This window comes from Pterocles gutturalis, unplaced genomic scaffold, assembly GCF_000699245.1.
Source record: "Pterocles gutturalis isolate BGI_N339 unplaced genomic scaffold, ASM69924v1 scaffold14430, whole genome shotgun sequence".
Lineage (NCBI taxonomy): Eukaryota > Metazoa > Chordata > Aves > Pterocliformes > Pteroclidae > Pterocles > Pterocles gutturalis.
In genome coordinates this window covers 49,281-67,995 of record NW_010141007.1, presented here as the reverse complement: position 1 = coordinate 67,995, position 18,715 = coordinate 49,281, and the positions used below count along the sequence as shown (strand labels likewise).

The window sequence follows — 18,715 nt, the reverse complement described above, 5'->3', positions numbered from 1 at the left end:
AGGCATAAAGGGATGTTGTTTTTTTAAAACATGGAAGGTGCGGTAACTTTAAAAGAGAAAATATTGTATTAATATTAATTCAAATCTGAGAAATTTTAAAATGAAGTCAACTTATTTTTGCCCTCATGAATTATATTCAAGGATTAGTGCACTAAATATCTGGGCAAAATTATCTTCAGTTACACTGTGATTAGTATCTATAAGCAGGTCAGGTGTAGCAGGGATTACAATGAGGCTGACTGGATAGATGTTTTCTCTAGAAGGATGTTTCTTGTTCAAGGTGGCTATGTGCAAACCAAAGAATGCATGTGATAAATGAGAATTAATCAAAGATGAACATTTCCTTACTGTACCCTGTTCATAGAACTAGTGTAGCCTGCAATGTCGAAGAGAATAACCCAGAAGGACTATCTCTTCTACACAGGCTGCAGTGGTCAGTAGCATTCATCAATTAGCTTGCATTGTCTCTAGTGATAAAAAGGGAATAATCAGCATGTTATTCATACCTATGAGGTTGTTCTTTCTGCAGCATGACTGCAAGTGTCATCCAGAAGGAACAGCTTTTGCTGAGTCCTGCAAAGCAGGAATTAAAATAATGCCTTGAAACTGAAGGGTTTTAAAGCAAATCAACTTATTACTTTTCTGCTGTTTCCTAGCTTCTAGTTTTGGCTTTATATTTCCCCAAGTGAAAAGTTATTTAAGGTATTTTGCCAAAAGCTCAGTGAGTCATGACCTCAGAGCCAATTTATTTTTAACATGACTAAAAATTTTCTATTTCCATAATATTATATGTGGTCATAATGATTCATTTTATAAATTACAGCTGCCACTGATGTTTGCATAACTATTCTTTAAAGTATATAAATTGAATTTAAGAATTACTTGGTGAGTTTTCTTTCTAAATCAGTTATCTAGGAATGTGAACTATATCTCTGATTTTTTTTTTGTTGTTTCTACAGGAAGTTTTATATTATTGATTAATAATACTAACAAATAGTAATCTCCATAGTAGAGTATTACTGTTTTCTCCTGGTATTTGTGATCAATTTCATTATTTCTCATGAGTATATACATGATAGAGTTTTCAATGAATTAGTTTAAAAAATTCTCCCACCTAATTGTTTTTTTTCCTTCCTCCTAGTCTGCTCCCAGTTTTCAAGAGGAGTCTTTGCTATTTTTGGATTCTATGACAAGAAGTCTGTAAATACCATAACATCGTTCTGTGGGACTCTTCATGTCTCCTTCATAACTCCTAGCTTCCCAACAGATGGAACACATCCCTTTGTCATTCAGATGAGACCTGACCTCAAGGGAGCTCTTCTAAGCTTGATCGAATACTATCAGTGGACCAAGTTTGCGTATTTGTATGACAGTGACAGAGGTAAGATGTGGTACTTCTTAAATGTGTGCTGTTTTCTAGATGTATCCGACTGAAATGCTGAATTAGGATTAGAAAAGTAAATGAGAAAAGGAATATTCACCTGCAGCAAGTTTAAGTGTAAGCTTAAATTTTGAAATGAGCTTTTGGGACAGAAACAAAATTGTTTATATGAGAATAAAAATATTACAGTATGTATTAACAGAATTGTGAGCGTGTGCTGATAAACTGAGATTAATCACATGTAAAACTGTTCCTATGAAAAGCTTTTTGTTTGTGGTTTTTTTTTTTTTTTTTAAGAATCATCTAAGGAGAAAAAAACTCTTTTGAGCATGAAGGGCAATCTGCTACCACAGATTCATTCCACACATGCAAAATCAATAGTTGGGCACTAAGCAAGCAAGAATCTTGGATGCAGTCCCTGCTTCTTTGGAGACTACTTCTGATAAATACTCGAGTTCCTCTCCTCTGTTGGATTTAGAAGTTTTTGTTGTTGTTGATGATAAACCCGAATCCACCGCTTCTGAGCAGTTTACTCCACAGTACAGACTTCTCAAGTCCTATACCCTTTTATGGCTCTAGTAATAATAATGGGACAGTTGATGAACTGATAAAAATGCGTGCAAATTGTGGTATGTTTAGTTTTCTGAGAAGAACGAGCATTATACAGAAGTGGGGTTTTTCTGACTGCCCTTTCTGGAATGCCATTATTGTCATTCTGTTTTCAGGTTCTCCTTACCTAGTAGTCCTTGGCAACTTTTCCTATTCTTATGTTATCCTGTTCCCTTTATAAGGGAACATGCTCGCCTGCATGTTCATTGGTCAGAGCTGAATATTACGTGCACATTAAATGGTAAGATGCCACTAGGTTCAAAGAGTGGTTATACCATGCCATGGTTTGTTGAGTAATGGGGTGACATTAGATTCTCTTCGTTATGATGCCATTTTATACAGTATGTTGTTCAGAAGCTGGAGGGACCTCCTCAAGTTCTTTATCACTGTTGTAAACACTAAAGTTAGAAAAACTAATACTGCTATGTCGCCTCCAACAGCAATTTCACGTGGGATAATGAACCCTAGGCCCATTTCTCTGTCAGATCCTTTTCAAATTCACATTAGAATCAGAAACAGTCACTGCCTTTTTAGAAAGGACGGATGTAAAACTACTTGCTTAGCCGATACTCTGTCAATCAGCTAGCAGTGTGCAGAACATGACCTGCGTGTGATTTATATATAGGCAATGCTGAAAAACACCGAGGTCGTCTTCTGAGCTGCAGTGGCTGAATCTGGCTAGGAATAACAGCATGAAATTGTTATTTGTAGTCACTCTTTGGTTATGCCTTTTTTTTTTCTTGTTTTAATTGTGACAAGGCACCCCAGTGTTAACAAGCTCTGAGGCATGAAACTCCTACCTTTATGTTGGGTAAATTGTTGCTCCTCAGTGCTCCCACTGATCGCACAAGGTTACCCTGCAGAGTCAAGCAGTACGTAGTCAGCAACACTTGACATCAAACCCTGAATACCCAGGGTCCACAGTTCTTCTGAACACTTTCATGAATGTTAACATCGTGACAGTGACGTATATTTAAGGAATTATATATAATTTAAAATGTTTCCACTTTCAGGAGTGAGATAAAAAACTCACTGAGTTAAGCTCTGAATTAAGAGTTTGTCTCATGATAACCAAAAGAGGTTCAGGCACATGAGGTTCACAAATGGAAGTATTCCTGCAGTATAAAAACAGCAATTAAAGTCGCTGGAGTTTTCTCCTCTGTGGAGTCCCACTTCCACTGCCACTCTCCAGATACTTCCATGTCCACAGAAATATTGCTGTGAATGCTTGTTTGTTTGTTTTTTGGGTTTTTTGCGATGTATTATTGCTATCAGAATAAACTAAACTGTATGGGCATGACAAATCTGCCACCTATAAAAAGGGAGAAATCCAGGCAGCCATTTGACATCTCTGCAGAGAGCACCCTGAGAAAAGCACCTAGGGAGTCACTAGGAAAAATGGAGTATCAGAGGAATAAAATATAGAAACCCTTTGAAATATAGTATTAACATCAATAGCCCTTTTTAATTTATGCCTGACTGAGATTCTGTTTAACTCAGAAGAAACATTTGGGCAGATTGAAGGACCTGAAATCTACTAAATGAGATCAGAAACAATGATTCAGATTATATCCATGTCCATTTGCGGTTTAGTTTTGTGTTGTTAAAAATTATTTTAAATTGCTGTTTAAAACATTATTTTGAGGTATAGACTCATTTTAGTGCCTTTTAATGTTTTAAGATATTCCCTATATCTTTTAGTTTGCTTACATTAATTATCTTTTCCTTTTTAGCATGAGTTCTCCACAGTTATCTTTAATGTGTTATAGTTTGTGTGTACCCTTGGACTGTAGTTATCTATTATTTTCAAATAAATATTCATTGCATGACATATGTAACTTCAAATCGGTCTTCTTTAAAGACAATGTAGAAAATCAGAACTGTTTGAGATAATTGAATTTATGCTTGTGGAAGCCTGGCATTTTCTACCTTTGCTGATAACCAGTCTTGTATAGTGCTGTATGTCATTACCATTTGCACTGATAAAGCTGAATTGCTGAACACTGACCGACCTTAATGTAACAATGTATTTACAGACTATGAGGCACATCCATTCTTAGTGCTTTCTTTCTATAACCACTGTTATTTCTCAGGAGTGTTATAACTGAAGATTCCTACACATACCAAGTCAGAAATTTGTCTCAAAGAAATTACTTCCGGTGTTCTCTGGTTTCAGGGGAGATTAGTGTTCAAAAATGTCAATTGGCTTGTGAGAAACTCTAATTTTTTTTCTATAGTACTACCTCCTGTCCTTAAAATTGCCCTCTAGAATTATGTAGAATTCTCTGGAAGGAATTTAAGCATAGCAAGTCTAATTCCCATACCGCTGGAAATTGTTAAAATAGTATTTGTTGTACAGTGGAAATTAATTTCCAGCATTAATTTTCATGTTTCTACACTCCATTATTTAATCCTTGAAAAGGAAAACCAGCCAAGTAAAATCTTCACTGATTTTACAATATATTGTAGGCAGTTGCAGCTGTGCAGACATTACAGCTTCCTGTCAGGAATGTATGAAAAGGATAAGATGAAACCAAACCTATGTAGACTGCTTGTAGGTGTTAGCATTGAGCCTACTTGTCTGTATGGAAAAATATGTCTTGACACATCTTTCATAATCAGGGATATGACTGTAGCCAATAGAAATAATAACTCCATTAGCACCACAGCAGAACATGGCAATTTTGTCATAGACCTCAGTGAGGTTGGGGTTTAAATACAGTATTGCTCAAGTGCTGAGAGTAAAAGCAGTTCAATAGCATCTTGTAATAAACAGCTGATCCTCGTGCCATAACTGGATCCCTTTTCTCCTAGAAGACCTCTTTCCCAGTATGTGGAATTCCAGCAGTGGATCAGGGAAACTGGCAAAATCCCATTCTGAAGAAGGTTGAAGCAAAACCAAAAGGTTGTCCTTACAAGGCTCTACCCTGATTCCTTGCAGCGATGTAAATAGAAATTTCATGCAATAAGAACTGATTGGGCCTGCACGTATCTTAATTTTTAGTCCTAACAATGTGTGAGAGGTCAAACAAGTTACAGGGAAATCTTAAATAAGTAATCTCATAAATCATATTCTAGGAGCTTGATATTCCTGAAGCTTTATCAGTCATATCTTCTGTTTTCTCCTGTGCTTCACTAGGCTTATCAACATTGCAAGCTGTGCTGGATTCCGCTGCTGAAAAGAAATGGCAAGTGACTGCTATCAATGTAGGAAATATTAACAATGACAGAAAAGATGAAACTTATCGTTCACTATTTCAAGATCTAGAAGTAAAAAAGGAAAGGCGAGTGATTTTGGACTGTGAACGCGATAAAGTCAACGACATTGTTGATCAGGTTTGCTCTTCTCTGTTTTTCAGTGACAGCAGTTAGCTATATTCTATAAGTAAACGTAATGAGTTCATTTCTCTTGATCCTATTTTTATGATTATTATGCATTATTTGGAAGTGACAGGTTTGTATTGAGGACCACATATATGTCAGGCAGAAAGTGAACATACTAATCCTATAATCCCTCCCTTTGGTCAAAGGCAAGATAATTCTATCTGGATGATCCTATATGGTTTTGTATCCTGATTATTTAAAATGAACAAACACAAAAAGTTCATTAAGGCTATTTCACAACCTAAGTAGTGTACTGTATTATATGTAGTTGATACACTAATATATGGTGCACTATAAATAGTCATATTATCTCTAAGGCTTAGATCTTCTTACACCTATAAAGTATTTTCTACTTACAATGCTTTTTCCAAGAACCTTTTATCTCTTTGGAAGGCTATATCAACAGCTTCTCTTTTCCATTTAACTCCCTTCATAGTTGATGTTTCTAAGCTCTTTGTCATTGGTACTGTCCTTGTGTCTCTCTTCATTTTGTCTTCCTCTTGAAGTGTGTTGACTAAAGTTGGATGCTGTTCTCCATAGCCAAGGCCTCGTGAGCTTTAAACAGAACAGAAGGTTATGTCTTCTCTCCACTCATGCATATATTATTTGCCAAAATAATTTTTTAAAAAAACTTTATTTTTTTACAACATCGCAATGCTCCGATTCAAATTATTGCGTTACCTTCAAATCCACTACTTCAATTCTATTGTCTAGGAAGGTCTTACTGTCTCTCTATGTTACTTTTTCTTTTCATGCATGCAGAGCACAATGGAAAATTATGAGGATAGCTCCCTGCTGGCTTGAGCTTGCCATGTGAGTCTGTGCAGCATCTGTAGGGATATATCGTCAGAGTGTAGATGTATTGGTTTGAAGCTTTTTTTGGAGGGCTTGTTGTTTTGGTCTCTGTTGTGAAGGTTATTACATTTTGGAGAAGCTCAGACAATGAGTAGTGTCCTAAATGGAGTGCATTGTATTTGTCTCTTTTATTGGGAATTTATATCCACAAACTGTTTTTCTAACTTTCAATATGTATTTGAATTTGATCCTGTTCTCAGAGCATTTGCAACCTCCCTGTCATCTGCAGTTTCTTAAAATCATATTTTATGACTTGTTATCCGTGTCAAGAAATGTACTGAGTGGAGCAATGCTTGAGAGATACAGTACTTGCAGGTCCTCTTCAGCTGGTTCTGTGTGGCTTTTCAAACAGTTGTTCGCTTACTTTACAGGGAACTTTTATCTTGTCCATGTTCCCTTAAGAGCTTGGAATGATGTCATACAGGACAAAAGCCTTATTAAACTCAAGATATGTCACATCTGCTGTTTCCTTATTATCTGGTAGGCTAGCTATTATATCAGAGAAAGGAAAGAAATTGCCTTGACATACTTTGATCTTGACAAGACTATATTGACTGTTTATCTTCTTATTATCCTATAGATTATTTTAAAATAAGTATGTGATATTCATTATAATCTCTTCCCTGATATTTAAAGTTTGGCTGACTGTAAGGTTCTTCAGTTTCTCCTTTTACCAATTTTAAAGACAAGAGCCCTCTTTAACCTTTAGTTACCACTCATTTTTACTGTCTTTGTTTAGCAATAGACCTAATATTTTCTTTGGCTGCTGCTTATTTTGATTGCAGCTCTGGGATATTTTTCTTGCCCTAATTGTACTTTGATAGATTCTGCCTTGTTTTGAGTCTTAGGTTTTCTCAGCTTATCCCCACAGATTTTTGCTACTCCTTAAGCAAACAGATGGATTTGTTTCTGTTGTTTTGATTTATGAGTCCCTAAAGCATTCTAGATAACTGTGGATCAGTCACACAGGTCAGTTAATACAATTCCAGTTATTCTCCTCAAAATAGTTTATTGTTACTAGAACATGGTCGCTGTCGGCTGTCTCATATGAGTTTAGTCTTGAGATTCTCTTTGCAAGTCTGTAGCTAACCTTCCTTACATGGAAAGGTAAACCCACTTTCTATTTCTCAAGTAGCCTAAAGTAAAATCTAGAATAACTGTTTCTCTAATTGTTTCCGTCTCTTGAAATGAAGGTCTGTGCTGATCGATGGATTTCTTGGCCTGTGAGCATGTTGTTCTGATTTTCTATTCATGTGTATATGACTATACATAACAGAATATGTATTTCAAGTCTTGCTTTGATACCAGATTTATTCTTTTAAAAATTCTTTTAATTTCTGCCCTGAAAAGATCCTCAGCCATTTGCTTCTTTTCTTGAGGGTGCCTGAAGTGGACCCTTTGTGTCAGTATCCCTTTTCTTTTTCTGTGCATTTTTGTTGAGAGACATGCAACAGGCTTTCTGTTGACCAGATTTTTCTCGAGTACTGAAGTATTACTTGCATTATTGATACATAGAGCAGACACTTCTTTCTTCCTTGCTTTCTATTTTTGAACAAACCTTATATTGTAGTCCTTTGATTTATCCCTCTGGTATTTTAAGCTGTGGTGGCAACCTCAGGTTCACGCAGTTACTCTCTGTAGTCCTTGGCTCTTTGTATAGACACACAATGTATTTGCACAGTTGCTTCATCACTCTTGTTTTTTGTCTCGTGTTATAGTTTCTCCTTCAGATTTCAACAATTTATGTAAGTTGAAGCTGAAAAATATTTTAGTTCCCCAGCTCTCCTCAGACTAGTTCATATTCCTCTTCTCTGCTTTGGCAGGTCAGTGTTAGCATGCTCTTCATTATATAGTCTCTATCTCGTCTCAGCCAGTTTCCTTTGCAGAATCTCATTTCCCTCTGATAACACCCTCTGGGCAGCCATGCTGACGCTTCTTGTCTATCCCTGCTTGACATGCTGGTCTAAGTTAGGGACACTGGTGAATACCTTTTGTGTCCTTCATCATGGCTTTTGGAGCTACCACTGGATCTTCTCTGAGTTTTAACTGGCAGCATTCTCTGTGGTCATATGGAGTAGTGGCACAGCGCAATGTTTTAGAAAGTTAGATTAATGAAACCCAGTGGCAGTTAAAGCAGAGTTACTAACCATTGATCCAAAGATTTGCAGCTACTGGTTGTTTTCTCAGATATCAGTGATGAAGAAGCATTTTAGGCAGAAGAACTAGTCTGTATGGTCTAACTGAAATTTCTTTGGAAGCAGCAGCTGCAGAAGAAACACATAGAATGGTTTGGGTTGGAAGCAACCTTAAAGATCATTGAGTTCCAACATGGCAGGGACACCCTCCACTAGCCCAGGTTGCTCAAAGCCCCATCTAACCTGGCCTTGAACACCTCCAGGGATGGGGCATCCACAGCTTCTCTGGGCAACCTGGGCCAGTGTCTCACCATCCTCACAGTAAAATATTTCATCTTAATATCTAATCTAAATCATCTGAACATGGTTCTTAAACCTGTTAATAAATAATGAGTTTTAAGTTGTTGGAGCCAATAACTGTTTTAGAATAATTAAGTTCGTATATCATGTATATATTGAGCTCAAAAGAGGAATAATCAAATAACTTCTGTGACCTGTGTGATCCCTCTCTGTCTCCAACTCCAGTAGTATAAAACTTAGTGTTAAACACTGCCTTCAGTTATATTCCTGTAACTTCATTAAGCCACATATGTGGAGTGTTGTTCACTACTATCCTGATACTAATTACAGGATTCCTACTCTGAAATTTTTAGTTATATGTTAAATTAGGAAATAAACGAGTCATCCTCTCTTGATTTAAGTTGTTCCGCTTGTTCAAAAGATGGAAGAAACCTTTGGAGTCCTCTTATCTCCCACATCCTTTCTCTGGAGAAGTGTTTTTCTTCAAAATGCAAGCTTCTCCATGCAGGCATAGTCTTAATTAGGATTATTTGGGAGAAGAATCCATGCTACGTGCCTGCCAGTGGAGACTGTTGAGATACCACCAGCTGGTTTTGAGAGAGATTATGAGGAAGCCTTAGGGCAATAAACAGCAATTTGAACTTTAAAAGTCTTCCACATAATGGAGATGTTTTCGTTAATGTCAGTGGGCTTTTAAACTTTTTCTAGTTCAAGGAATTTTATAGTTCTGCTACAAAGGGAGCGGAATCTAAGCAGGAATCTCTGAGGCACAGTGCTTCTACTGCATGATGCTAGCTCTCTCCTGTTCAGGTTGTGCCTTTAATACACACTAGAGTAATTAGCATTCAGCTCATCTGTTTACAGATCTTGGGACTTGGACTTCAACATGACTCATTTCCTCCAGCAGAGGGTATGTTCGATGGTGCATTAGGTAGAATAAAAAGTAAAGCACTGAGCAAACTCAGTATTGTATAAAATGAAGCTCATAACTAGCTTTTACATCATACTGCATTTTGTAGTGTTGAACATTCTCCGTTACGGGGATATTTCTTCTTTTTTACAGGTGATTACAATTGGTAAACATGTTAAAGGATACCATTATATCATTGCAAATCTGGTAAGAGTTTTTAATATTTTAAATACCTGTACTGCTCACTTTACTGTTTCTGGAAGCACATCAACTAGTATTTTGGTTAAGTGCATTTTGGAAAATAGAAAAAAAGTCTTTATCCTTGCTAAATGAATGCATGTGTTGAGATGGTATTTGTTTTATTGGCTGAGTCTTTTCAGGGCTTAAATGTCTCCTGTGATATTCTCATCAACGGGAGTGAAGGTTGCTCAGCGCCTTCAGTGGAGCTTCATCCCTTTTTCTACATGTTTTAGAAAAGTGGGGTGTGGAAATCAGAAAAATAGCTTTCCAGATTATAGGCTGATGTATTCATTCAGCAAACTAGTATTTCTTCTGTCACCTCCAAAGTACTTAAGAACTCCATGTCTCAGCTTTCATTCAGCTAGACGAGTGAGTCTTAGCTTTACACATCTTTCCTCATATTGGCTTGGTAATCAGTTTGAATTAGTATTTTCTTGAACATGAGTGATCAGACAGTATAGCTAACAGTGTTCCTAAGGGGGCAAGTTTAGCAAACTCACTAAATTCTGTCAAGGTCATTGTTTTGCAGTTGTATCTGAAGATGGAGGGCCATTTTGCTGATAATAAAGTCAACAACACTTACTTAACTGACGCTAGGGAATCTAATCCAATGGGGTTTTTTTGTAACAGATAAAGCAAATTCTGCAGGCTTGAATCTTAGTGATTCTGTTCCAGAAGAGAGTTTTGGGGTTTGCATGGTATGAGTGCCTCTAAATATTTTTTTTCATTGTTTGTTCTTGAACTTTTATAGTTTGGTGTAAATTCCAGAAGGGCCCAGAGGGCTCTAATTTACACCCTGTCTTCCATAGTCGCTTGAGGGGCCTGAAGAAACAGAATGAGCATAGGTGTCTGTCACACTTGAGACATCGTAACTCCCGTCTCCTTTCAACCTTTGATCAAAACACTTCCCCCCCTTCGGGCAGGGAGTATTCTGAAAAATCACATATGTCTCTAGACAGATGTGAGAAAGTCTTTAAAAGCCTCTTTAAAAGCAGAACAGTGAGGCTTCAATTTGATGTTTATTTAACTCATTTTTAGGATAAAGAAGTTAAGGTACTGATATTCACAAAGCAAGCATAAAAGTCCTAGAAAACTTGCAGCGTTCCCTAACTGTTAGATATTTGTATTTAGCATTGCAAATGTTGAATAAATAGTATTTTGAGTCTTAAAGGAAATAAACATTTTGGAAAAATTGCCTAGTGTATTTCATTATATTGACAATATTTTAGCCATTGCTTTACGTTTGTAACAGTAAGCCTATAAGTTCTAGAACTTATTGAATCTTGTATTTTAAAGCTGTTTAATAGCATTTTTGCTTCCTACAGATTTATACAGTTCAAATGCAAATGTTGCGCATCTTTTGTATAATATAAAAAAATTGTATGGAAATGATTTTAAAACTGTTTTTTGCTGTCAGAAAGAACAGTTAACTAGTACTTACCATATCCCATCTCCTTCACTGAATCCACCTTCTTTCTTCTTTTCTTGACTGTAATAACATTTTCTTCCAGTCTGATCATTCAATAAATAGGTCTGTTTTAAGAATGAAACATGATGATAGATCGAGAAGGGCTTAAAGTATACAGTGAATTTTCCTGTTCAAACTTCCAGCTTGCAATATTATTGAAGGAAGTTTCGTAATCTGTGTAGAAGTGTCTGGATTAACATGCAGTAACACACCGTTGATGAGTATAATTAGTATGCAATAATTAAAGAGTACCTAGTACAGCAATTGTAGCAAACTCGATAATGTGGTCTGAGGTTCCTGCTTCTTTTTTTGTTTGCTCAGAGCATTTATTTAAACTGAAGTGCTTGAAATCAGTGTTTCATGTAAATTCATTCATATGGTTATTCGGGGCAAGTTAAAACACAGGACATGGAAAACAAAACATATGTACTCTTTGTAAGAATGAGAAGTAGTTCTTTATGTCGGAGGGAGGAGGCAAGGCAGATGGTAAGTCCTTCCACATGCTTTAGTGTTCCTAGCAAAAAGAGGACTCAACTGTGGCTGTGACTGTTCCTGACTAAAACTTGTTGCCTGTTATTCGTGTCAGTGTTCCCTTTCTCATTTAAGCAGTCCCGTTGAAATTAACAGGATTGTGTAGGAAAGTAAGCATGGCCTGGACAGGTCCACTCAGCCCTTGCTCTGTAAAGGTGTATGTCTAGTGAGCAACAAGAGGCATTGCTGGCTGGCGGAGCTGACGACTTAATCCTGGCAGCCCAGGATTTAAACTTGGATCCTGTCTGAGGAATATGTTGGCTTACACTGCTGCAGTAGAAGTCATATGGTAACTCTTTATTTGTATTATGCTATTGAGACATCTGCTAAAACTGTTGGAATAACAGACATAATGTTTGCTGTGCCCAGGGATTTACTGATGGAGATTTGTCAAAAATTCAGTTTGGAGGAGCTAATGTCTCAGGATTTCAGATAGTTGACTATGATGATCCTCTGGTATCAAAATTTATACAACGTTGGTCAACGCTGGAGGAAAAAGAATATCCCGGTGCACACACTAGTACAATTAAGGTATGTCTTGTGTTTGTTTTAACCATGACAGATATAGAGGAAGTGAGGGAATTGTAATAGAAAGACGAGATGGAGAAAGACCTTCAAAATCAGCTGTGCCAACACAGTTTTATATTCTCCGGGGTTCTTTTAACATTATCATAGGACAGGTTGAGCAAAGATACTGCACTGTCCAAAATGTTCAAGACAACTTTAATTTTTCTTGTGTCTCTTTAAATCTGCACCTGACATTTTATTAGTTTTAATTGTTTTGGATGTGATGATACATTAAGTACCTACTGATTTTTTTTTTAATGTTTTTTCTCTTTCTCTGTGTTTTGGAATGTTTTAAAGGCTAATATGTAGTCATATGTAAGCTTCCAGGGGGTACAGATGTAGCACTTTTTGATACAGCATAATCTCCCAGAGAAATTGTAAGACAGTTCCTTTGAGAGAGATGCCTAAATCCTACAAAAAACTAAATTATTACTTTTAAAATTAAATGATATGCCTGAGGTACACAATCATGGTCTGATTTCAGGCCTGAGGGACACAAGATGTGACACTGGGCAAGTGTTTAAATTTCCCTACCTCAGTTTTCCCTCTGGATAAAACTGGTACCTTACGGACCGTTACGAGGATCAGTTAGTGTTTGCAAGATGTTAAGAAGAATAACACAATTTTAATGCTAAATAATTTTTCTTTTAAGTAATACAATCACAAATTTTGTCAAGAATAAGGATACTTAAGTAACTCTAAAATGCATTAAGACAAAAAGATAAATGGCAAGTGTTCTAGACAGAACTTTTTTTTGTGCTATAATTTGAATATGAAGTGTGTTCTTGATTAATGAGATGGATAAGAAGTTTCAGCAAGGAATGGAAGAACCATTTTTCAAATTCCTGGAAATAAAAAAATCCAGGCTCTTCTCTGTGACATCTAGTGATAGGACAAGGGGCAATGGGTTCAAGCTGGAACATAGGAGGTTCCGCTTGAGTATGAGGAAAAACTTCTTTACAGTGAGGGTGACAGAGCACTGGAACAGGCTGCCCAGAGAGGTTGTGGAGTCTCCTTCTCTGGAGACATTCAAAGCCCGCCTGGATGCGTTCTTGTGTGATCTGATCTAGGTGTCCTGCTCCGGCAGGGGGATTGGACTAGATGATCTTTCGAGGTCCCTTCCAATCTCTAACATTCTGTCATTCTGTGATTCTGTGATTCCTTTAAAGTGCACAATCTTAACTTAAACTGAAAAATAAAGTTTGTAGGTTCCCTTTTTCTGAAGACAAATTTGTGGGGGACTTAGTTGAAGCTATGATTTTTATGTGGTTATTTTTGTATTTTCTACCTACTAACGTTGCAGAACTGTAGTCTGGAAATAATCACGGTGAAATGCATGACTAAACTGAAAAATTCTAACTGAAACCAAGTGCAGTTTTTCTCTTTGGAGGAAAAATTAATCAGTGGAACACAGTGCTAGGGATTCTGGTATCTCTGTTACCTACAGCAGGGGGGAAATTGCATGGGTGTTAGATGGAGTGGTTGCAATGTTTTGTTATAGGATTAAAATCTGTAGCTTTTATCACAGGTATTCCCTTTCTTTCTTCCATAAGTCCTTTAACGTCTACTAGAAATTGAAAGGGTTGAAGGAGAGTATTTGGAAAAATCTTGTGGGTTTGAGTTTATTTTGTTAAGGCTAGGAAAAACAAATGAATTGGAACATTTGTTTTCATGAGTTTAATTAACTTAAAGTACATTTTAAGTTCAATTTAAAAGGCTGGTATGTCTTCCTTTGTATATTTTCTGCTCAAAGAATATACAGGATCACACTGATATTTAGTCAAGAGATTGAGACTTATGTGAAATTATCAGATAATTTATAAATGCTAGAGCTATTGATGGGGGGAAGTGGATGTATATTGCAATGTTTGGAGAGATTGATTGTATCAGTTACTGTATTTCTTTCTGTAGCTTTCTGTCTTTTGCTGTTGTACACGTATTACTTGTCAGTTTTGCCTGCCATTACATGTAAGGACAGAGCTATGTCACAATTCATTCCCATTCTTGAGGCAGCTAGAAGCAGAGCAGAATCATAGAAATCATAGAAACAGCAAGAAAGGTTTCTGAGCAGTCAGTCACCTGGTCCAGAAGGCAGAATCAGCTCTACCTGTGCAGATCCTGTGCATAGTGATTTCACACCTTCCCCAAGCATTATATTTCAGAGCTTCGTTTTAGTTTTTGGGTTTTGTCTAACCTAAATCAACCTTTATATTGCCTAATCCGTTACTCCATTATCTGTTTCTAATGGATAAGAGGAAGTTCTCCTTAGCTGTCCTTCTGTATTTGAAGGCAGCTACCGTATTTGTTCTGGCTTTCCTCTCCGCTAAACTAAATAATCGCTTTTTCTTTGAATCTTCTGCTCTTGGATCCTGTTCATCATTTTGCTCTGGAACCTTTCTAATTGGTACCCATCTTCTTTGAAATGCCAGGCTGGGTACTGTACTGCATCTGTATGCTATGCTGTAGAAACTGAAATAATGGCTTCATGTATCTCAGAGACAGTACTCCTTTCAGGGCTTCCTTTTGTTTCACCTCTCCCCCATTCCCCGACACTGTTGAGATATATTTATCATGAGATACACACTAACATCCAGATCTTTTTCTGTATTGCTTTTCTGTACTGCTGCCAATTTAGACAGTCTCATACCATGTCTGTGCACTTAATCGTTCCTTTGAAGTACAGAGTTTTTCATCTATTCTTGTTGAATTGCTTTCTCTGCCTGTCCTTCCTGAGCATGCCGTTCCTCCTTATGTTCATAATCTAGCCGTGTTTGTTATCAATAAACATGTAGTTTACTGAGCAGGTTAACTTACTGGTTTCCTATTTGTCCCTTCCGTGATTTTATGAATAACCTTTCTCTGCTTTTGGTTTTGAGGCAGTTATTCAAATTGTCAGTGGTTTTTGCCACTAGTTCCCATGGAATCTAGGAAGCTGTCACTGAAAATTCTGTATGAAGCAGATACAAAGGCTAATAAGTTCTGTACTATCAATACAGAAATGAGAGGAGCTTACATGTCCCTAGCATGTAATGTTGTCCCTGGGATTGGGAATGTTATCTCATTGCAGGCAATAGCGTTGCAACTTCATTGTATTCTCTTCCTTTTGTAATCGAAAAGGAGGATGTATGCATTCATTTTACATTATAAAATGCAAGTCAATGGAATATGACTGAGCTGACATGACAAGACATATCACAGCATCCAAGTACAGTCCTGAAAATGGAGAAAGACACCTCTTTCTAAGAAAAAGTGCATTTCAAAGGAACGTGGTTTCCAAGAAAGAAAAGCATTGTTGAAAATGTCTTCCACAGGTGCCCAGAATAGGAACTGGATCAAATTGCTTTAAAAATGTATCTTCACAATTTATAAAGTATTAATTACAAGAAACAGAAGTCTTAGGATGTAGATGAGATGAGACACTGATTTCATCTGTTGCTGCACTGTACCTGTACTGATTAAAAACCCACAAGATTTACAAAATTAAGCAGGACACTTGAAACTAGCACTTTGCTGCCTTTTTACAAGAAGTCTTCTGGTCTTTCAAAACTAAAGCTGATATACTGTTTACCTCAGATTAAATTTAAAATGTATCTGTTGAAACCAAGGGTGCTATCAGTCTCTGCATGCAATTCTAGAAGAGCTAATAATGTGTAGATCTTGAAACATGTCACTGACTATCCTGGCAAATTTCTTTGTCAAGTAGCAAAACAAAAGCCCCATTAATTTTATAAAGGCCTAGTAATAACAAGTTGAAATACACTTATGATGCATTGTTGTGTATTTACAAGTATGCTGGGCTTTCTTAGCCTTAGTGTTGTGTCAGGCTGTTGTGTCCAAGGCAAACCTCTTGCTCCTGTGGAAGGACACTGAAGGGGAACACATCCATTCACATCCAACTGTTCCAGCTTCCTAATCTGATTAACCCCTTCTGTTTGGGGGCAGCCTTTGGTCTAATTCCAGGAAGAAGCTCAGTTTGTACCTCTTAAAGACTAGTGAGACGTGATAAGTGCTAAGTTTAAAGTTATACAAGTCTAAATTGGGAGAGGAGCAGTGGGAGAGCAGCCCTGCAGAAGGGGATGTGGGGGTGCTAGTTGGCAGCAGGCTCAGCAGGAGTCAGCAACGTGTCCTGGCAGCCAGGAGGACAAACTGCATCCTGGGTGCATCAAACACAGTGTAAACAGCTAGTCAGAAGAGGTATTTATCCTGCTATATCCAGTGTTGGTGCAGCCTCACCTTGAGTACTGTGTGCAGTTCTGGGCTTCACAATTTAAGCAAGATGTGAAGGTCCTTGAGTGCATCCAGAGGAGGGCAACAAAGCTGGTGACAGGGCTGGAAGGCATGTCCTGTGAGGAGTGGATAAGGGCTTTGGGCTTGTCTGATTTGGAAAAAAAGAAGCTGAGAGGTGACCTCAGTTCTCTCTACAGCTTCCTGAGGTGAGGAAGTGAAGAGGGAGGTGTTGATCTCTTCTTCCTGGGATCCAGTGGTGGGATACATGGGAATGGTTCAAAGCTGTGCCAGAGGAGGTTTAGGCTGGACGCTAGGAAGCATTTCTTTACTGAGAGGATGGTCAGACAGTAGAACGGGCTTTCTAGAGAGGTGGTCGGTGCCCCAAGCCTGCTGGCGTTTAAGAGGCATTTGGACAGTGCCCTTAACAACATGCTTTAACTTTTGGTCAGCCCTGGATTGCTCAGGCAGTTGGACTAGATGATCGCTGTATGTCCTTTCCAAAGGAAATAGTCTGGTCTATTCTATAAGCCATCCTACTCTGTCATGAACTCTTCTAAGTGCAACCTTAGGCTTGGCGTGTGCAAGAAGTATCTGACACAATTTGTGTATGATATATACAGAAACTATGTACAGCATGCAGAAAAGGATTTGTGGCTGTCTGGTTGAAAACTTAAAGTAGCTCAGACTTACAGAGAATACCATTGTGTTGGAAGAAGGTAACAACCTCAGTATTTGTTGTAGCTGCTTTCAATGGCTTAAACTGCTTCATCTTGGTATGTTATATTTCATATGTCAGAATTCATACGATTGTATTTCGGGTTTCATAATCTCTTTCCCCCTGATGCACATACAATCAATGCATAGCTAAGATAACAAAACCTTGGTTTTGCCTTCTGATTTTGCCTTTAGTGGTTTCACATTTTTAAGTCTCTTTTTTTATAGCCCAGTCATCTAGTCTTTTAGAATACTGTTACGCAATCTGGTTTTTTTTCAAAGATAATGTGATAGTCTTTTAGAATACTGTTACGCAATCTGTTTTTTTTTTCAAAGATAATGTGGTTCTAGAATTTGAAGTATTTGTGTAGTACCAGTGTGCTGTTTATGATAAAATTGCAAAAGTTGAAGACTGCCAGTCTTAAACTGTAAGTCAGGAAGAATGACGCTTGTAATTGAAAGCTGCTGGTTTAACTCTGCTGGTGCTGATCTATGTCAAGGATGGCATACAGAGAACATACAGAGGAATATAAATGTACTTATTTACCTTGCAGAAATAATTAAAATTTAGATGACTCACTGATAATGAGGAACAAATAAGAGAACAGTGAAAACCTTTATTCAGACTGGAAACTCAGAAAGCATTTAGTCTAGATATAGACAACTAAGCAAAAGTGTACAATTAATGAATTAGACAATGCCTTTTTTTGGGGCATGCCTCTTATGATTGCAGTGTGTTGGAAAATGGTTTTATAATACCAGGCATTTTAGAAAGATTTATAAATGATATTCTGTTGCACCTGCTACAGTTTTAATGGAAAAATATGATTCATTATGCCTGAGTTCAAGTGGAGTATAATGATTTATAAATAAGAATTTTGAGAATTAGTTAATTTCAGTATTTTATTATGTGATTTAATCAGGAACTGGAGTAAATTTATTTTTTTAAGTGTCCTTGTAACACTGTAGATTTGTGAGATTCTTCTGCCTACATTTTCAAGTCCTTGTGTTTTGGTTTCCTGGACATAAAAAACATGCAACTAGTAGTTAGCATTATAGCTACCTGGTTTCACGACTCTTTTGAGTCCCAGTATTCAATCTTCCCTTCTTGCAAAAATATATATGAAAAATGCAGGCCTAAGAAACTTCAGTGTTAAACTTCATGCTTCTTTTCAGTAGGTTAAGGCTCTTTTGCATAAGTAATCACTCATTCCAGCATAGTTGGTTTGGTTTTGTTTTTAAGAATGGAACATTGAGTCAGTGAAAGTGGGTGGTTTGAGGCAGTATCTGTAGATTTGCCTCAGAAATACAAAGGGCCTGTTGACCTAGATCCTTTGATCCTGCAAGGAAAAGTAGCTGAACTGTGCTAAAGCAAAAGCATTTGCCAGACTTCA

The 18,715-nt window shown here is 37.3% G+C and overlaps 1 protein-coding gene across 1 annotated transcript in view; it reads left to right on the top strand.

Annotated features, from left to right (window-relative positions):
• The first annotated feature begins 381 nt into the window (after positions 1 to 381).
• Positions 382 to 18,715, top strand: part of GRIA2 (glutamate receptor, ionotropic, AMPA 2) — a 50,999-nt gene continuing 32,665 nt past the window's right edge. Inside the window, exons 1-5 of the mRNA XM_010083884.1 lie at positions 382 to 433; positions 1,142 to 1,381; positions 5,130 to 5,326; positions 9,728 to 9,781; positions 12,183 to 12,344. Coding sequence (XP_010082186.1) covers positions 382 to 433; positions 1,142 to 1,381; positions 5,130 to 5,326; positions 9,728 to 9,781; positions 12,183 to 12,344 — 705 coding nt within the window. The remainder of the gene's footprint in view (positions 434 to 1,141; positions 1,382 to 5,129; positions 5,327 to 9,727; positions 9,782 to 12,182; positions 12,345 to 18,715) is intronic.